General features: G+C 42.2%; 1 protein-coding gene across 3 annotated transcripts in view; it reads left to right on the forward strand.

Moving 5' to 3' along the window:
* DNAH11 (dynein axonemal heavy chain 11) overlaps positions 1-21,684 on the forward strand; it is a 364,495-nt gene that overhangs the window by 324,985 nt on the left and 17,826 nt on the right. For 2 of the 3 annotated variants that reach the window (XM_061413682.1, XM_061413681.1), the window contains exons 71-76: positions 1,301-1,494; positions 2,675-2,823; positions 3,679-3,806; positions 10,227-10,454; positions 15,624-15,815; positions 19,390-19,509. In XM_061413682.1, coding sequence (XP_061269666.1) covers positions 1,301-1,494; positions 2,675-2,823; positions 3,679-3,806; positions 10,227-10,454; positions 15,624-15,815; positions 19,390-19,509 — 1,011 coding nt within the window. Of the gene's footprint in view, positions 1-1,300; positions 1,495-2,674; positions 2,824-3,678; positions 3,807-5,661; positions 5,893-10,226; positions 10,455-15,623; positions 15,816-19,389; positions 19,510-21,684 lie in introns of those variants that run through there. The other variant, XM_061413683.1, reaches the window with a different exon arrangement.

Genomic DNA, 21,684 nt, shown 5'->3' on the forward strand with positions numbered 1-21,684 from the left:
TTTGAAGAACTTCCTATACTCTTTTCCATAGTGGCTACAGTAATTTACACATCCACCAACTATATTCTAATTTCCCTTTTTTATTTGGAAGTAAAGGAACTTCTGATCTATTTATGGATGGGAAAGTTGTTAATAAATATGTATAACGTACAGGACCTTTGGTTAAAGTTGAGGAGTATAAGTGATCTTTTTTTCAGTTGACCTGAATTGTTTCTTTATTTGGTTTTTCTTTTTTATAGTATTTCTCCACTTTTTCAAAATAGTTTTGTTAATTTATACAGTGGTATAGTCATGTATTATCATTGTAAAATGTTTAAGCAGCACAACCCTAATTGTAAATCCTTATTCCACGTTTCTGTCAGAAGATTCTATTACTAAAAGTTTATTCTCTGACTCTGGAATTCCTCAGAGATGCTCATCACGTACTAAGCCTCGCCATACTCTTTTTTTTTTTTTCCCCCTAAGACAGGAACATTTCTCTGTATTGAAAATATCTATGTTTTTCCTTAGTTTTTTAGTATGTTTAGATTTTATTTTAAAATAGAATTTTTAATTAGATTATTACTTTAGAATTATAACTTCAATTGTGTATCAGGGTCTCAGCAGAAAACAAATGGCAAATTCAAAGTATGATTTTTTAAAAGTTTAACAAAGAGTATATTTCATTGTATAAGAAAAAAGATGAGGGGATCAGCCAGGGATGGGGAGGGGAGAGGGTGGGAAAGGAACACTTAGTGAAACTCCTGAGAAAGGAAACTATGGGAGGGAGCCAGCTTCTCAGAACTCTGGCATTCCGTAAGGAAACGGAGCCACTACTGAACAGCATCAGCACAGAAAGCACTGGGAAGAGGTACCTTCGCCTCCATTCACCGGCCCTCCAGCCTCTTGCCAGTGCTTCCTGTTGGTCAGACCCAACCAGGCAGAAAACCAGGACGCTTTGTTCAAGTCATCCTTCACAATCACCGCCTTTGCAGGACAGGGAGCGTCCTGAATAAATCTGAAGAGGCAATGAAGACTGTCCAGCACCACTTTACCTGCACAGGATTCAATATAGTCACACGTCTTATTTTTTTTTGTTTTGTTGCAGGCCCTTCTTTCTTTCTTATTCTTTAATGTTTAGTTTATATTATAGATGAATAACAGTGTTGTAGTTTTTTTAGGTATGAAATAGATAATCACCAAGGACCTACTGCCTAGCACAGGGAGCTCGCCTCAACATTCACAGCTCTTTGTCTCAGACTCCAGGCTGCTCTACACTAGCTGCTATGTTAGTCTCCTCTGCTTCCCCATTTTATCACAGGCGGTCGCCCTCATGGAAGAGTTTCGAGGCCTCGACCGAGATGTGGAAGGATCTGCCAAGCAGTGGAGGAAGTGGGCAGAATCCGAGTGTCCAGAAAAGGAAAAGTTGCCACAAGAATGGAAGAAGAAAAGTTTAATACAGAAGCTGATTATTTTGAGAGCAATGCGCCCTGACAGAATGACATATGCTCTCAGGTGGGGACAGTTAGCTCTTATAGAAATTAACCTAGAGGAAACTTTGTCTTAAAGACTAGAAGTATCTGGTGGAGACTCAGTGGTGGAGACATTATGGTTCGTGTTAATGAAAAGTGATTCTGCCAGCATTTTTATATTATAATCACTACTGTTGCTAAGATTTGCTAAACACTGAACAGTATGCTGGTCTGTCAGTGGACTGAGCGTATTCTTCCTGAAAACCTTAGTTCTGAAATCAGCAGGGGAAACCGGAAACTGATGGAAATATTCTAGGAAGAGAGCTGGCAGAGTTCAGAGGCCAGGCACTTGCATTATCCTAGTGTGAGTCTCATTGTCTTTCACTTGGTGGCGGCACTTTGGCTCTGAAGATTTTGCACATCAAACAAAAAATGAATTCCTTTCAGGGATTCACTTATAGTTCTGTAACTCTGCAACCAGAACAATTTAAAAGCAGAACCCTTGTCTGAATCTTGGTTGAAGTGTCCTTTTTTCTTTGCTCTTTTGGCTTCTCAGTGGTAATATGCTGCTTAATTCTAATTTGAATTCACCAGCCAGAGAGTTCTCAAGTTTCTTCCCTATGGAGCTGCTTTTTCTTCAGTAGTATTCACTTGCTGCAGGTTTTTTCCTTTGCTTTGTCTTTTCAGCCAATTTTCCCTTTGCAGAAGCCTCCGTCGCACCCTACTTTACAAGTTAATTCTGCTTAGTAGTACTTACTTTCTGCTAAATCTGATGCTGCTGGCAAATAATCCCTGCTTAATTGAGCTTCCCTGTGTTAGAAACACCCCAAAAAGCATTTGTATATTCATGAGAAGCCCAACAGGCTGGAAAATTGCACGGTGGCAAATCTAATGAACTGTTCATAAGTAATGGGGGGTCTGGCAGGGGGTTTGGGGGGACACAAAGCCACATGCAGGCAGCTGATGATACTCAGGAGGGTCTCAGTAGCCCCCCAAAAAGAACGTAGGCTTCTGATTTTCATCGCTTCTAAAGCAGTGAGAGATTTCACCGACTTGACTGCATAAATCTAGTCAGATTCATACTGCCATTATTACAAGACATCATATGTTCTAAACAAGGTTGGCTTCCTTCCTGTGTCTGCAGTTTAAGCTGATTCAAGTTGTGGCACTTTTCAAGGTCAAAAGCACCGATCCTATCTTTGGCATTTTTTTTTTTTTTACAGGAATTTCGTGGAGGAGAAACTGGGTGCCAAGTATGTAGAGAGGACCAGATTGGACTTGGTTAAAGCATTTGAGGAGAGCAGCCCCGCCACCCCCATATTCTTCATCCTCTCTCCAGGAGTAGATGCCCTCAAAGACCTGGAGATACTGGGTGAGTGACCAGGAGGTGGCCATCCAGCCCTGACTCTCACCCAGCGCCAACCTTCCTTTCAGCTCACAGTTATCTTAGTTGGTTTTTTTTTTTTTTTCTTCCCTTTCTCATCTGTTGGAGATTGAATCTATGGAAAATGTAAGGTTAATAACACTGTAGTCAGAAGAAATGTTTAAATGGAACATTCCTCTGGTTGGCATAATGCAAGTTTCTTTTGTACAATTTTCTACCTTTTGACTAGATGAGGGCTAGAGGGCAATTTTCTCCATGCTCTTGTAATCTTGTGCCCCCTGTGACTAAATAATGGTCATTAGAGCAAGTCTATTCGATTGTGCTAGGCACTGTCACTTTGTGCTTTCGATGACTATTCCCCACGGTCTGCACGGAGAACTCGGGTTAATAGAGCTGTGACCTGACTGTGCCGGATTCCAGCACGGCCTCGCAAGGTGAGAGGCTCCTGCGTTTTACCGAACGAGCTAATCCAGTCAAAAAAATGATGTGATACCTACCACATGTTGCTCCTTTTTATGAGGGCAGTGTTCTGCTACTCCTGCAAGAGTTTATAAAGCTTAATAACAATGCTTGCCACCTATCAAAATGTCAAAAGCTTTATTATGATAAAACCAGAGGAACTAATTTCCACAGGCTTTGCTAATGCTTGCAGGGAGGCTGCCATTGACACTGAAAGCTTAAAACGATGCTGTTGAAACAGCAGAGGTTTAGTTTGGATTCTTTAGGAAAGTAACCCAGGAGGTAACAGCGGTTGCCACGGAAGACGTCAGGTAACAGCACGCCGGACCTTTCTCACCCCTCCTTGGTTCACTCTTCCGCTTGCTGTGTCATGCCCTCCCGCAGGCAAAAGACTGGGCTTTACGATCGACTCTGGAAAATTCCACAACGTGTCTTTAGGACAAGGGCAGGAGATGGTGGCAGAAACGGCCCTGGAGAAGGCTTCCAGAGAAGGACACTGGGTCATACTCCAGGTGAGTATCATGTTTTCAGGGGCAGCGTGGGGAATGAGCACGATGGGCAGTGCAGAGCCACCCTGCCCAGCGGGCATGAACCTTTCACATAACACATTGTGATCTGCAGAGTCCTGGGGGTGCCCTCAGCAGCAGAGACACCTCCAAGGTGACAAGGAGCTCTACCGACAAGAATACATACCATCTTTTGAGGGATTTTCTAGCCATTGTGGTTAAAACTTTTTAAAAAATTCTTTATTCATGACTGCAGTGGGTCTTCACTGCCGCGTGGGGCTTTCTCTAATTGTGGTGAGCGGGGCTTGCTCTCTAGTTGTGGTGGCTTCTCTTGTTATGGAGAATGGGCTCTAGGTGCCTGGGCTTAGTTGCTCTGCAGCATATGAAGTCTTCCCAAACCAGGAATCAAATCCATGTCCCCTGCATCGGCAGGCAGATTCTTATCCACTAGGCCACCAGGGAAATCCTAAAATTTAAAATACTAGAGGGAGCCCATTGTTCTCTTTATGCACAAATATCTGAAACACCCAGTAGGGCTTGAGGACAGACAGACAGACAGAGTACCAACACTGTTGTCATGACATCTCTCATTTGCATATAGCTTTAAAGTTGACAGAGTATTTTTTCATATCTCATTATATCCTATGACTCTGACTCTGCCCCTAGTTTATTGTGTAGCATTCTCTTTGTAAATTAAAGGATTGAGGATTAGTCCCTTTATCCTTTCCAGGGCTTATATATATATGGGTCTATGAGTCTGCCAGTCAGTGTTCTCTGGAGTAGTTTCCATGACTCGGGATTCTGGTGTCAACTGAAAAAAAAAAAAACAAAACCACGCAAAGGAGGTACGAGTTCAGTTTTATCTGGGGACTATAGCCCGGGAGACAGACTCTCAGCTCTGAGAAACTACAGCAGAGAGGGAGTGGGGAGAGGCCAGTGTGTATGTGGTCTTGGCAACCAAGCACACGTCTCAGTAGAGGGTTGCTGCTAGTCACAAGGAGCAGACATCTCTGCTAATGATTTTAGTGATTTTCTAGGTATAAAAAGATACAAGAAAGAGATTCATAAGACATTTTCTCCTGAAAACACCTAACTATGAAGGTCTGTTCTACTAGGTTTTCCCAGCGTATAGAGTGCCTTATTCCCGACCTCCACCCCGAACACTTTTAAGGCTGTGTTGAATGCCAGTGCTTGCAGTGGCTGATGATGTCATCCTTATAGAAAGAGATGGAAAGCAGCGTTTTTTAGTTTGCAACAGCAAGAACCTAAAACCCATGGAGGCCAGGCCAGCTTCAGGTGGCACCTAGGGGCCAAGCAGACTCCTAATTCAGCAGGGCATGCCAGCTGTCTTGGGGGGTCTGGCCTTTTGATTTGGAGCACAAAGGTTCTCTTTTATATGCCAGACTCTCTACTAGGCAATTCATTCCTGGGATACATTGTCGCTAATCATCACAGCAAAGCTGCAAGGGGAGGTATGACCATCCCATTGTAAAGATAAGAAAATTGAGCCTCCGAGTAGTCTGGAGGGCCTCAGGGCCACCCAGTGGGAAAGGACAGAATCTGTTTGGCAGCAGACGATGTGTTTTCAGCTAGCCCACACTGCCACCTCACGCTGTCAGGATGCTGGCCTTCCCTAACATCTCCAGTGTCCAGGGCTGATGCTGTTTGCATTTGTGCTGAAAATAAAATTGGATGCACAAAGACGCTGCCCATTATCCACACAAAATATAACCTTCTGGGAGAATAGAACCTACTGCTTAAACCGTGAGCCTTCAGTATGGGGACTTGGGATGATGTGTCCCTTTCTGAGCCTCACAGAGTCAAATGGCTGACAGTGGAGGGTTTGTTTTTCTAAAACCAGCAGGTGTTGCTTGGACAGTCGTGTGGACCCTGGGATCTTCCCACAGAAGAAAGAGTCCTTTGCAAATCCTCACATCCAGAGGCTCAGACTGCATGAGACTGGGAGGCTGCAGCTATCTCCTAAGAGAGGACAGCACCCACAGCAAAATGTTTCTGTCGGTTCTATGTCTGTGCTGAGCTACCAGTTGTCCCCTCCCCCCAAAAATGCAAGTAGTGAGTTTTCCCATTTAAAAAAAAAAAAAGCCTTGAAAGACTGTACTTTGTGAAGGGTCTCCTTTTGGGTATCTATTCTAGACTTTTGTTCCTAGTGATAAGCCAGAAACTTAGAATGTAACTTTTTTGCTATTTTTCACCACACTCTGCAGTCTCCGAAGATTTGTGGTATCCCTTTGATTGGCAGTTAAAAGAAGAGCAGGACTTTGAAGCATGACAAGACCAGCATAATCAGAACTTGTTATATTATTTGTATTTTACATTCAGTTTTGTTGGCGTGGGCAAAGGATACGTATGCACATGGTAATAAGTTCTTATCCAGACTCCACCATAGTCAATTACTATGATCAGAAATAGCCCCCCTCAAGATGTTTAGGCAGCTACTAGCATTTTGTCAGAAAACCCACATTCCACAGAAAACTATACCTAAGGTAGCAGGCTGGCGCTGTCTTTATCTCATGCACACCAGATGATTTGTGAATTAAAATAATGGAATTAAAAACCATTTTTCATGGGCAAAGTGGGTCGTTTTCAACATATGTGTATTGACTAAAAACGTTGCACAAACACTGCTGCCCTTGGACAAATGGCCACGGATATCTAGCCAGTCTCAAAGCTGGTATCCTCAAGAATGGTCCCCAGGCTGGATTCCAAAGTGTGACTGTGTACAGCGATGGTGCGCTTGGAGATTTTTCTGTTCCCTGACTCCAAAGTCACCACCTAGGGATATTTTTACATTTGTTTCACATAAACTTTCCAAGCAAGGCATTGTCATGGTCCTTGAGGTAGAGAATTAGAACACATTTGAGCATGCAAAACAGATTTTTATTATAGATTTTGCTCCTGCTTACTTGTATGAGTGCACAGTTAGATGTGAGAAGCACTCTCCTTATCTAGTAGCAAGTAAGTGAGAAAATTTAGAGAGCCCTTACCTACTGTAAAAGTTTTCTAGGGTTGCCATACCAAAGTATCATGGATTGGATCATTTGAGCAATAGGAATTTAATTTCTTATTGATCTAGGGGCTAGAAGTCTGAGATGAAGGTGTCAGCAGAGTTAGTTTTAACTGAGGTCCTTCTCCTTGGCTTATAGATGGTTATAGTCTCCCTGTTTCTTGACATGGCCTTCCTTCTATGTGTGTCTGTCTGTCTATCTACTAATCTCTTCTTCTTATAAGGACACCAGTCATATTGGATTAAGGTCCACTTTAATGTCTGCTGTGCTTAGTCACTTAGTCATGTCTGTCTCCTTGCAAACCCATGGACTGTAGTCCGCCAGGCTCCTCTGTCCATGGGGATTCCCCAGGCAAGAATATTGCAGTGGGTTGGTATGCTCTCCTCTTTAATGACTGCATTTAGCCTTAATTACCTCTTTTAAGAACCTGTTCCAAATATAGCTGCATTCTGAGGAACCGAGGGCTCAGTTCAGTTCAGTCACTCAGTTGTGTCCGACTCTTTGCGACCCCATGAACTGCAGCACGCCGTGCCTCCCTGTCCATCACCAACTTCCAGAGCCTACCCAAACTCATGTCTATTGAGTCAGTGATTCCATCCAACCGTCTCATCCTCTGTCATCCCCTTTTCCTCCTGCCCTCAATCTTTCCCAGCATCAGGGTCTTTTCAAATGAGTCAGCTCTTCACATCAGGTGGCCAAAGTATTGGAGTTTCAGCTTCAACATCAGTCCTTCCAATGAACACCCAGGACCGATCTCCTTTAGGATTGACTGGTTGGATCTCCTTGCAGTCCAAGAGACTCTCAAGAGTCTTCTCCAACACCATAGTTCAAAAGCATCCATTCTTCAGTGCTCATCTTTCTTTATAGTCCAACTCTCACATCCATACACGACTACTGGAAAAACCATAACCTTGACTAGACGGATCTTTGTTGACAAAGTAATGTTTCTGCTTTTTAAAATGCTGTCTAGGTTGGTCATAACTTTCCTTCCAAGGAGTAAGCATCTTTTAATTTCATGGCTGCAGTCACCATCTGCAATGATTTTGGAGCCCCTGAAAATAAAATCAGCCACTGTTTCCACTGTTTCCCCATCTATTTGCCATGAAGTGATGGGACCAGATGCCATGATCTTTGTTTTCTGAATGTTGAGCTTTAGGCCAACTATTTCACTCTCCTCTTTTCACTTTCATCAAGAGGTGCTTTAGTTCCTCTTCACTTTCTGCCATAAGGGTGGTGTCATCTGCATATCTGAGGTTATTGATATTTCTCCCGGCAATCTTGATTCCAGCTTGTGCTTCTTCCAGCCCACTGTTTCTCATGATGTACTCTGCATATAAGTTAAATAAGCGGGGTGACAATATACAGCCTTGACGTACTCCTTTTCCTATTTGGAACCAGTCTGTTGTTCCATGTCCAGTTCTAACTGTTGCTTCCTGACCTGCATACAGGTTTCTTAAGAGGCAGGTCAGGTGGTCTGGTATGCCCATCTCTTTCAGAATTTTCCACAGTTTGTTGTGATCCACACAGTCAAAGGCTTTGGCATAGTCAATAAAGCAGAAATAGATGTTTTTCTGGAACTCTCTTGCTTTTTCGCTGAGGGTTAGGACTCAACATATGTACTTGGATGGACACGATTCAGGCCCTGACACCTTCCAATGTTCAGTATTCTCCTAGGAGGAGAAAAGCCTAATAATGTCAACCACTGGATTGGCGTAGGTCTTTTTACAACAAAACTGTTTTGAAGAAAGATATCTACATTACTGTTCTGTTATCAAATTCAGATTTGGCCACTTGCTGCTCCAAAAGCCAATTCTGGAGAGGTAAGTGCTGGTAGGAACAGAAAGATTGCCAGATTCAGAAATCTGGCAACCTGGGGAGAAGGCAGACTTAGCTCCCAGAACCAACTCCAAAGGTTTGGCTCAGCGATAAAAGGTTTTAAAGGGAAAGGGAAAAAAGGAATCTCAGCTCATCATTGAGGTAGGGGGTTCAGATCTATTGCCATCCCCCTTTGCAAGCTTCCCTAATAGCTCAGTCAGTAAAGAATCTGCCTGCAATTCAGGAGACCTGGGTTCAATTTCTGGGTCAGGAAGATCCCCTGGAGTAGGAAATGGCAACCCAGTCCAGTATTCTTGCCTGGAGAATCCCATGGACAGAGGAGCCTGGCAGGCTACAGTCCATGGGGTCGCAAGAGTTGGACACCACTTAGCTACCGAACCACCACCAGCAATGCACGCAGGCTTGTTAGCACCTTGTGGTCATTCTTCAGATGTTAATTGTTTACACAGTCTGCTCACCTGATTACTGAAGGGGAGGATGGGAAAAGATCTAGTCATCTGCTAAGGACTTACTTTCCATTTCTGCTGCTTTGATCTAAGGGAAGAATCAACAGGTTAGGTAAGGCAATGTGTGATCAGAAGATCTGAGAGGGGTTCTAGGACCAGAGATGAGTAGGACATGGGGGCACCTAGGTCAAAGTTAGCTACGATACAGCTTTGTTAATGTGACAAGACAGGCGGGTATCCTGCAAGGAGCTGCTTCCTGCAACAGAGCTGCCTGCAAAACAGCTGCCTACATTCCCTTCCCTGTTTGCCATCATTCTATTTCTTTAGCCATTATAATCGTAAATGTGTTTCTTTGTTGGAAATAATGATGTATTCCTGGGGATGATATTTTCAGTCACTATAGCAAGGGCCAGAGATTATGTGAGGTATCTTTATACATCTCTCATAGCACCAACTACCAAGCTGAAATGGTGGGTGTTTAGAATGGGAGGAGCCTATTTGTAAATTGTAAAACTGAAAATCGAAGAGTGATGGTGGTGACATTTGTTTCTTACCCGATTTCTGACAGCCCTGGGGTTTAAGTTAAATAATGTTAGGAATACACAACGCATCTTAACAAAGAGTGATTGCTTGCTTTCTCAGCTGGTCTTTGATCCCTCATTTCCATGTTAGAGTTCATACACCAATGAGTAGAAGTTGGAGTAGAGGAGATTTCCATCAGTAACAATGAAGTGGCTGATCAGGTGCATTTCTGGCCCTTAGTTCTTATACTTGGTCAAACTAACCCAGATTAGTCTCAGTTATTGAGTTTGAACTGTAACAAAGCAAAGTATCAAGACCTCCATCTCAGAAGTGATTGGTGGATGTTGGAAGTAGGTGCATGTTGGAAGGAGATTTTGGTTTACAAAGACAACCTGTAGTGATTTGGAGCACTTAATGTGTTCAGTGCTCAATTCTGTCGTGGTTTTTTCTTCCCCCTAACGTGTTAATAAAGGAAACTTTAAATCATGGTTCTCTGTGTTTTCAAGACATTTCTGTAAGGGAAAATGTTGTAATCTTGTAATTTAAGTAACGTACTTCAGTATTTCACAGCAGTCATAAACCATGCTCTTTTTCAGAATGTCCATTTGGTAGCCAAGTGGCTGAGAACCTTGGAGAAACTGCTTGAAAGATTCAGCCAGGGAAGCCACCGAGATTACAGGGTTTTCATGAGTGCTGAGTCTGCATCTACACCCAGCGAGCATGTTATCCCTCAGGGGCTCCTGGAGAATTCCATCAAGATCACTAACGAGCCCCCCACAGGGATGCTGGCCAATCTGCATGCTGCTCTCTACAATTTTGACCAGGTAAGAAAGCAGAAGCCCAAAGCCAGGGTCTTCTCACAAGACTGTGAGACCTAAAACCACAGCCGTATATATAAAGAGAATGAACAATCACGTGCCTCTTTGAGAAACTTGCTTATTAAAGACAAACATGGCAGACTAGTATTTCTAACCAAAGAAAGAGGAAAAGCCACTGCTGTTATTGATGTTGTTGAGAAGGATGATGACGATGACGTAGCGAGTTTTGGTATAATGTTTAATATTTTTAGGTATGATTTTGATATCATTAAATTTAAAGCCCTTCTTTTTAGATTATATCCATACTGCCTTCAAATTTACATTTTCACCTCCTTTCAAAATAAAACAAATTCATACATTTATAAATTAATGATAATTCTATTACCATTAGTGTCTTTGTTCAGATGACCACATCTGTCTCTGCTATAATCAAGTCCGTCAGTTTCCTTGTTGCCATTTCTGTGAGCTCCCATTCCTTCCTCTAATTTCTTGGAAATCCTCAGTAAAAAACATTCTTATTAGGAGAAGTAGAATAAGCCCTAAAGAGAAAACACATATAATTTGCTGATAAGTATTCAGCCTCCTGTTAGAAACATTATTACACTCCGAAAATATGCCTACATGCTTATTAACTTTTTATCTAGTACCCTCTGGACATATAAATGACCATTATAAAGGCATTAAAATAATTGGCCACCTAAGAATATAGTTTTGAAGAATACAGTTAATTGCCTAATTCAATAATTGAGTAGTTTGTAGCCTGTTTACATGATGGGCTGTATAAACAAAAGGCACTCAGAAACTCTTGTTGAATCTGTTACATATTTGAATTATCCTTTTGTGTGAACTAAGGCAGGCATGTATCTTATTATCCCTTGACTTATGTCATAATTCCTGCCATTTATGACATTCCTGAGCTTTTTGCCAAAGTAAGAGACAAAGGAGTAGTTTGACATATTCAAATGGGATTTATCCAACTCCCCAGAACAGCTGTCTTTGTTTGTAAAAGTAAGCATTTCATAGGCTGCAGCCCAGTTGCCCTTCAGCTTTTTTTTTTTGGTAAGCAGCACTCTGATAATCAGGTAAAACTACAGACACTCTCCCCAGGGAAATGTACATTGTTGCATACGCCACAGGAATGTTCAGATCCCCGGAGCTTGTGCGTGAATTCCTTCTCCAGTGAGAACAGCATGTTCTAGTTTGTGAAAGTATCAGTTCTTTTGACTGCTCCTTGAAAAACCACTTATATTAACTGAAGATTGCATTTATTGGAGAGACTTTTAAGAACTTTAAGGGACAATATTTTTTATCTACTGGAAAGGCTCCTCTGAAATATTAAGACTAAATATAGTCATAAGTAGTGAAAGCAAAGATATTTAATGTGATTCACTAAATAAACTTTGCATCAAATCTAGCAAAAACCACCCAAATAGATATTCTAAAGAATATCTAAAAATTTTTAAAGAGGTTTTTATGAAATGCTGAATTGTTGTCGTTAGAAAAAATGTAGTTTTTATTCAGATTATATATTTAAAGGGTAGTAGTCTGTGCTCCCTGACTCTCTGTGTATAGATTCCTAGCATTGTTTATCAGTTAGAATTATGGCTGGCTATTTATGAAGGAAGTACAAAACAACAGTGGCCTGAACAAGGTTATAAAGGTATTTCTATCACACGAGAATCGGGAGCCAGGTCATTCAGAGCGCCTCTGTCACCACAGACTTGTCATCGCCCAGTGTGCTTACCACGCTTCTAGGATGGGCTGCCTTGGTCCCAGGTGGCAGTGAGAGTGGCCGCTCCCGTTTCTGTTTTCCAGAAAGTAGGATGAAAGAAGGAACAGAGAAGATGATGAAGGGAACATGTTTGTTTTCTTGTAAAGATGCATTCTTCAAGTTAGTACATACTACTTCTTTCAACTCATCGGTCAGACTTACTCACACTGCATTACCTAGCTGCAAGAGAGGTGGGGAAAGTAACTCTATGTTGGACAGGAAAAGTCAGCACGAAGGCACTTTGGGGCTGGCAGTTAGTGGTGTCCCTCATAGACACCTCCTCTCCCAAGCGTACCATCCCGGATGTTGTATGTTGTGGCTGTCATCCTATCTGCTAAAGCTTGTGACAAGGATGCTAACCGCCCTCTAGCTTGGTTCCCCTTTGGGTGAGCTGAATGAGTCCTAGTGGCTCCTGTTGCCTGGGTGTCCTTAGATGAGAAAAGCACCCAAGGAATCTAAACACATCAACTGTTCTGTTTGGGTAGTTTGTTTTACGTGCTTTGATTTTCAAATCAAATATAATCTGTATTCTTAATCTTCTCCCCAAATCAGGATATATCCTCAAATCTTGACATGTGTACTCATAGTGAACAAAGTTCATTTAGTATCGTTCCTTTACTACCTTGAACATTCTAGAATATGTAAATATAATCACTAAGTGACGATTATTTACATGTATGTATGTATGTAAAGAACCATATCTTTAGGATGCCACCTATCTCCTCCTCTTCTGGCTCAATAGCACTGCCTCTTGGAGATGTCATAAATGCTTGAGCTCCTTTCATCTGCAGATAACCAGATTTTTAAAGTAAAAATGTAAATTTCTTTTTCTGTAAGATTTGCAGTAGAATCAAATAATTGGTAATTGTGCATATTAAATTAGTATCTGTGTGCATGCAACATACTTATGTGTGAGTGCCTGTTCTCTCTTTACAATGTCATTTGTATATTTCCTGATATGAACACTTGATCACTTGTCCTGGAATGTGGACTGTTAGGTGGACTTACGCTTTTTCTTGGAAAGCCCAGTTCATGTTTTCTCCTAACATCATTTATGTTATCAGAGCATACTGCAATGGGCACTGACTTGTGATTTTCTTTAGCACTGAGGCTAAAACCAGGTTATATGAAGTATAGATGGAAACAATGTGCTGACTGTAGTACTTTGGGTTTTCTGGGGACTGTATGTAATTCATGGAGGAGTTAGGTGAGTAGTTAGATATTCCTTAAGTAAAATCATGTCACTTCTATTTGGTCTCCTAGAAATTTCTTACTTGTAAAAGCAATGAATTTTTATATCCTTCAACATTGAAAATGTTGGTTGCTCAGTCATATCCAACTTTTTGCAGCCCCACGGACTGTAGCCTGCCAGGGTGCTCTGTCCATGGGATTTCCCAGACAAGAATATTGGAGTGAGTTGACGTTTCTTTCTCCATGGGATCTTCCCAACTCAGGGATCAAACCCATGTTTCCTCTGTCTCCTTCATTGGCAGGCAAATTCTTTACTGTCAACATTAATTCCAATTATATGATTTCTCTCCTTTCACAAGCTTGCCTTTTACTTGATGTATAGTGGAAAAATTATTTGTAATGGTCATATACTTTCAAGTCCCACAAATATCCTAGAAATGACCTAGTGATTTAGTTGGGCCTATACTGTCTGGCGCCTGGCCAATTCTAGAACTGTATTTGGTGGTAACCTGGGATTCTGATGAAAGCAACACAGAAAGGAACTAAAAAACTCTTCTAGTCCTGGACCAAGAGAACAAATTTAGGCTGGGTGTAGACTTTTACTGAAAGGCCCTGGGAGGCCAGATCCGAACTCCCACCCAGAACAGGCTAAAAAGATTTTGCAGATGCCCACATTGTCCGATCCATTTAAATGTCTAGACTGTGTGTAATCTGACCACTTTAAAGGATAGAAGGTGCTGATACGGCCTCATCGTCCTCTGCTGCCCAGCATCAGCTGAAGAGATAGTCCTCAACTTTTCCTCATTTGCCTCACAGAACTGAGAATGGCTCAGTACTACCTTTAAGCCCCAGACAGCCATTTTTCATTTTTTAATTGTATGGCTTTGGGAGCCAGAACCGTATCAGTGTGGCATGCCAGGTTTCCCTCTGCGTTTTCAAAAAACATCTTACACATCTCCTATACAGGGCATATGTTTTCCACTCTTCTATATGCCAGTCTATCATCCCAACAATGAATTTTATTTCCAGTTCATTGGAAGAAAACCAGTTGTCATGGTGGTGGTTATATTAGTTGTATTAGTCAAGGGGCAGTACAGAATTACAGTGATTCAAAGAAGATAATTTCTTGTCGCTGTTCAGTCACTCAGTCGTGTCTGACTCTTTGTGACCCCATGGACTGTAACACACCAGGCTTCCCTGTCCTTCACCATCTCCCACAGTTTGTTTAATCTCATGTCCATTGAGTCAGTGATGCCATCCGACCATCTCATCCTCTGTCATCCCCTTCTCCTCCTGCCTTCAGTCTTTCCCAGCATCAGGGTCTTTTCCAATGAGTAGACTCTTTGCATCAAGTGGCTAAAGTATTGGAGCTTCAGCATCAGTCCTTCCAATGAATATTCAGGACTGATTTCCTTTAGGATTGGCTGATTTGATCTCCTTGCAGTCTGGGGGATTCTCAAAGAGTCTTATCCAACACCACAGTTCAAAAGCATCAATTCTTCGGCACTCAGCCTTCTTTATGGTCCAACTTAATTTCTGTTGCACGTAAGTGGCAGCTCTAGTCTGTGGAATCAACCACACACCCAGCTGGTTGGTGCCTCCGCCATATACCTAACTCATGGCTTCCGAGTCACCCAATCAGTGTCATTTCTAGCTCACAGGAAGGGGGAAGAATGACAAGCAGAGCATCAATTTCCTTTTAAGAAGTGATATGAAAGTTGCGCACATCACTTCTGCTCAAATTCTGTTGGAAAAGACCTTACGATGTGGCACATCCAGCTTCAAGAGAGGCTGGGAAATTATTTTGCGATGAGTGGCCGTGTGCTCAGATCATCTGTATTACCATGGAACTGGGAGGAATGGAGAGCTGGCATTCACTTATATTCTGTTACACTGATGAAATTAAGATGATGGCCTTTTGTCATCCAGATTGTACAAGGAAATTTTTGCAGGGGAAAATGACATCACACAGTATTACCACTGGTCAGAATGAATGGTCTCATTCTCTAGAGGAACAAAGGTAATCAAACCATTCCTCTTAAAGCAACAGATTAGCAAGTGCCAAGCAGTCTCCTCTTATGCTCTCCCGCTCAGAGCTGCGTGTCGCCTCTGTCCTAGGTCTCTCTGAGTCCTCTACAAGATAACTGAAACCTCAGACCCTTGCCCTTGGGAACCATACAGGTAGATGTCACTCCTTTTTTCTTTTCTCCCAGGATACACTTGAAGTGTGCTCCAAGGAGCAGGAGTTTAAAAGCATCCTCTTCTCTCTGTGCTACTTCCATGCCTGTGTTGCCGGGAGGCTGAGGTTTGGCCCCCAGGGCTGGAGCCGCCGCTACCCGTTCAGTCCCGGGGACCTCACCATCTGTGCCAGCGTCCTCTACAACTACTTAGAGGCAAACCCTAACGTAAGTGTGCATGGTCGGATAACCTCTCCAGGGAGTGTGTGGAAGCTGTCAGTCTTTGGGCACTGTCAGATGGACCATAATTTCTCTTTTGAAGCTATTATTGAAATAGCTGACACTATATATGCATCTTCTGCCCAGTGTGAAAATAAACCAGATCAAAGGTTTTACAACAGTGGATGCTCGAACTTGAGAAGAGAGGTCAAACCAGTTCTACATCAGCAGCTTAGTACCAAAAAAAAAAATTGTCCTTCATTATGTTAACAAAAACAGTGGTTTACATGTGCATATATGCCAGATTCATTAGGCAGGTAATGAAGCATTTGCACAAATGTAATTACGTACAGCAATTCTGACAGTTCATAACACTGCATTAATAATCACTACAATTAGTTCTGATGATGGAAGCAATTTACAGCGCGTCACATGTATAAATAATGGTGCATTTCCTGCATATGTCATTATTATGTATTAAGGATGCCACCTTGTTGTGACTTTCTCAGTAATGTTCCCCTTGATTTGAAGTTAAAGGTAGATGAATGATTTTATTCCATAGCTAAAATGTGTTCTACAGATGGGAATGGGAATGCTTCATCAAGAACATTTGTGTAAACTCTTACAAACTCCGTGATTGGATTTCAAAAAGGATGAACCGTTTGTAAGGATTTTCTGGCTTAGTCCTCATAAGGGGAACTTTTTCCATTAAGTTTCAATCTGTTAAAAGTGAGATGTGTTTGTCTGAATCAACCAGGCATTAGGCTCTAGGTCACACTTTCTATAAAAGGCCTTTAAAACCATTCAACCAATGTTTCTATGTATAAATATTTTGTTGTTGCTGTTCTTTTGGTAACTATTGTTATAATTTTTGTTGTCAAATTTTTCTTAAGCTTTCAGGATGGTTTGACCACTATCAGAATATGTACACTTTGTACGTAGTAACATGGATGTGTTCTGTCAAGGAACACATGTTGAATAGGTTGTATTCAAGATAAATTACTTCTGTATGGTATGTGATAGTCGCTATCATTTTTTAAATTTTTGAAGTTCACTTTGAGCATATTTTGACCAGTTTAATAAACAGCATTGTGTGTTGATCTTAGCACGTTTTGTTTAAAATGTTGCAGGTAACAATGATTATTGTCATAGTTCTGGGTGGAAAATGAAATAGACCACTTAATACTTTCATTTAAGTCCTTCATTCCTGTCCCAGGAGGCCAGGACCAGGCATATTACCGTATTTCAGCCGCATCCTGTGCACAGTCGAGGTAGGAATGAAGCGGGGTAGGAGAGGAGCTGCTGCGTCTCTCCCGGTCACGTCCTGGGCTTGGCAGCACTAGTTGAGCAGTTGACTCCTGCTGTGTCCTGCTCCTTCTCCCACGGGGGTCCCAGGATCAGCACAGCTTCCGGTGTTAAACACTCCGTCTTCTCTCTCAGATGTCTTGACCCAAGTCATTCACCACATACCATGAAGCGAGTTACTTGGGTTTGGGAATTAAGTTGACTTGCCCACATAGTTTCCTTGTACACGATGCCCTTTTCAAGAAGGTATCCGTATAAACTTGGAAGTAGGCATTTGACAGATGATCTTTCAAGTTATGTGGTTAGATGAGATCACCAAGGGTACAGAGTGTGATGGAGAGATTTAAAGATTAAGTCTTAGGGAATGCCAACATTTAAATTTTTTTAATCAATTAATTTATTTATGGTTATTCTGGGTCTTTGTTGCTGTGCAGGGTTTTCTCTAGTTGCAGAGAGCAGGGGCTACTCTAGTTGCCCAGTGCAGGCTTCTCATTGTGGTGGCTTCTCTTGTTGCGGGGCACAAGCTTTAGGACACACAGGCTTCAGGAGTTGCAGCACATGGGCTCAGGAGTTGCAGCTCCCGGGCTTTAGAGCGCAGGCTCAGTAGTGGTGGCACACAGGCTTAGTTGCTCTGCGACACGTGGGATCTTCTTGAATCAGGGATCTGTGTCTCCTGCATTGGCACCAGATTCTTTACCACTGGGCCTCCAGGGAAGGCCCCCCCATGGTTTAACTCTTATAAGAACTTTGATGTTCTTCCATATAAATTTTATAAGTCTCACCATAGAGAAATTCTTGAATGTCAAGGTTGGAAGACTTTAATTGAAAATATCATTTGATTGCATTTAAGGTTGGGAATCGAGCTATGTAACTTCTGACTTTGGTTTTAAAAAGCCTCAAGGAAGTAGGAAGAAAAATTGTTACTCTGTAACAGTACCTTTCTCCCATTCCAACCTGCTCAAGAGGCCCTCTATTGAATAACAAAAGTTCCCTTGTTTTTTTTCAGGGTGTATCACCATGCCAAGGGAAGGATGCCAGAAAAATGTATATGTAGAAAACAAAAATCAAGATTTGGGGGAAGAAAATCAATTATTAAGCAGAACAGATCTGTAGCTGATTAAAATCTTGAGGGGGCCATGTATCAAATCATAATATATAGAAGGCATTAATTAAACGTGATCACAGAAATCAAGTTAAGAAATCTTATTTCCCATCCCTTTCTGCTCTCTGGAAGTAGTCCATGGCATGGTGGAGGGAGCATGGTGCCTTGTAGCCACTTTTCTTTTTCATTCACATCGCGGTGACTTAAAGACATATTTGAGGTTCATTTATTCAAATTCTAATAAACCTGTAGCAAGTGCATTGGAATAGTTGAGGCAATTTTACTTGTTCTGTCACATCATGCAACAATTCAAAGGCTATAATTAAGTTTTTACTTGAACTGCTGGGAAGCAATATACTGCCCCCGAGGATATAAAGGTTTCTGTCTAGAAAGGCTCCATCACAAGCTGGCATGTTTTGCAAACCCAGAGGAAGCTAAAGGGTAGCAAAGAAGGGGCTTCAAACCCTGTGAAGCCCGGTAAAGAGGAGATGCCGTGATTTCCGTGCTAAAACACAGTACAGCCTTTAGCTGCAGCCCTTAGGGTAGTCCTGGAGCCCGGCCACGCCATAAACCGAGCCCTCAGATCAGTCCGTGACAAACTCAATTGGTTTGCCTGGATTTCTGGAAGGTGATGGAATTATCAGTATACCCCAAATTCAAACTGCAGTTTTTCTTTCTTTTCCTGAATCAGATCATAAAAACCTGATACAGATCAGATCGTAAAAGTAGGTCATCCCTCAAAAGCCATATCAACCAACATAGGGCGGGCTTCTCCTGGTTTTTAGATGAGGTTTTGAATGTATAAACATGTTCTGGGAATAACTCAAGTTTGCTTTAAAGTCTTCATTAAAAGCTCAGTGTTGGGACTTCCCTGGCAGCAGTTAAAGTTTGCACTTCCACTGCAGGGGGCGCAGGTTCAATCCCTGGTTGGGGAACAAAGATCCCACATGCCACGCAGTGTGGCCACAAAAAAAAAAATTAAGAATAAAGCTCTGTGTTAGTGAATTTTTACTGAATGTATTAACACACACACTGAAAATAATTCTCAGCCAGTTCAATTCTAATTTTTGGACCTCTTTTAAACGCTTCTGTTGGTGGGGGCTGGAGGATTTGCTGTCAGTCGACTGAGGCCTTTGCCCTGGCACCGGGAATGAACGTTTGCCTGATCCCCACCAGGTCCCGTGGGAAGACCTCCGCTACCTCTTTGGTGAGATCATGTATGGGGGCCACATCACAGATGACTGGGACCGCAAACTGTGCTGTACGTATTTAGAAGAATTCATGAATCCCTCTCTGGTAAGACATTTTTTAAAAATCATTTCTTAGAGAAAGAACTTCTAGTATGAATTTTGTTTCGCCTTTTTATTTCAGATTGGATAATAGTTGAATAACAATGTTGTGTTAGTTTCGGGCGTACAGCCAAGTAATTCAGTTATACACGTACCTGTGTCTATTCTTTCACAAATTCTTTTTCCCATTTAGGTTTTTCCATAACAATGGGCAGAGTTCCCTGTGCCATACAGTAGGTCTTTGTTGGTTATCCATTTTATTTATTTATTTTTTGGCTTGCTTTGGTTATCCATTTTAAATTTAGCAATGTGTACATATCCATCCCAAACTCCCTAACTATCCCTTCTCCCCGTCCTTCCCCCTGGCAACCAGAAGTTCGTTATCTAAGTCTGTGAGTCTCCTTCTACAAAGAAGTTCATTTGTACCATATCTTTTAGATTCCATGTATAAGGGGCATCATATGTTTGTCTTTCTCTAAGAATTTTTAAAACTGATGTCACTATGTTAATAGTCCTTGAATGTTACTGAAGATTCTTGGCCTTTTGTGAATATACTCTGGCCCACCTTCCTGGGAGTCGAAATTTGCTAGAAATGCAGGATCTTGGGCCCCATCTCAGACCCATAAGATGAGAATCAGTTTTAACAAGATCCATCCCACACACACACACACGCACACACTTACACACACACGTGGTTTCTCTGCCCATAGGGAGCACTGTTACATGCACAGCCCCACTGCATTTCTGAAATAACTCTGTAAGTTACGCAGAACTGATATTGTCACCCTGTTTTAGATGATGGCAGGGGCATGGTGATTTGTCCCAGGCCACTCAGTTATCACCGGCAGGGGCCCCAGCTATGGGTATCTATTTCTAGGCAGATGTATTGATTTCAATTCAGGGGCTCTGATGTAAGTGAAATCTATAGTTTGTTCTCTGTTGCAGAAGCCATCAGTTCAGTTCAGTTGCTCAGTCGTGTCTGACTCTTTGTGACCCCATGAATCACAGCACGCCAGGCCTCCCTGTCCATCACCAGCTCTCGGAGTCCACCCAAACCCATGTCCATCATGGTTTGGTGATGGAGTGAGTCGGTGATGCCATCCAGCCATCTCATCCTCTATCGTCCCCTTCTCCTCCTTCCCTCAATCTTTCCCAGCATCAGATCTTTTCAAATGAGTCAGCTCTTCGCATCAGGTGGCCAAAGTATTGGAGTGTCAGCTTCAACATCAGTTGAAGCCATGGAGTATTCTAAATTTTGATCACTATGTCCTAACTAAATATGTGCTCAATAAAACTGCAGTGATTTAAAAGGACAGTTCTTCCTTCTGTGGGGAAGGGGCAGAGCCCCCTGCTCTAGAATATAAAGAAACCAGGTACCCTTTTTTCCCATCTCTTATCTTACCAGCCCTTTGTCTGTGTAGACCAGATACCCACATGGTTTGTGCCTGGGGCTGGGTTTCCTGGAAAAAGTATTCAGTTCTTGTGTTCCATACGGAAGTAGCTGAAAGTGGTAGCAGGTTCATGGCCATTGCCTGGTTATTTCTTAGAAACGCCAGAACACCCTCCACGATGCCATTTCTTCTCCCACTTGGGCAAGACACCAGCTGTGTGTAAAGCAGTGCCGTGTGTTTTTTAAAATAGTTTGAGCAGCCTCCTATTTATAATTTATTGAGAACTTCATGTCATAAAAGCATGACACCTTCCTCAAAAGTCCATTCTAAGAAGAAATATGATCATGTGTTAGAAAACATGGTGTACTGTAGTCTCATATAGGAAACTGAGGACAGATTGGTTTTTTTTTTTTTTCTTTGCTGCTTTTAATAATGTGGAACAATTGGGGATGGGGCAGGGAAAATATACTTTCCTGCCATGTGACCGTAACTTGTTTCTTTTGATTGTGAGTCTCCTGGTCTTTTCCTTAGTTCTAATGAACTGGGTTTCACAGGTCAGAAAGACACTTTCAATTCAGCACAATCGGAAGTCGTTCCTCAGAGGTCTGGGAGCAGGTTACCATGGAGATGGGAAAGATAAACAGGGTCGGGCCTGCCACCTTTACCTGCCACCTCCGAGTGATAGTGGAGGTCAAGGGGCAGAGCGAGCAGCTCTCTGGTCCTGGCCTGAGGATGAGGAGCGGTCACTGTTGCCAGCTGAGGTGGTCCATGAACCTGCACAAGGCTGAACT

The sequence above is a fragment of the Bos javanicus genome, chromosome 4, assembly GCF_032452875.1.
Source record: "Bos javanicus breed banteng chromosome 4, ARS-OSU_banteng_1.0, whole genome shotgun sequence".
In the NCBI taxonomy this organism is placed as follows: Eukaryota; Metazoa; Chordata; class Mammalia; order Artiodactyla; family Bovidae; genus Bos; species Bos javanicus.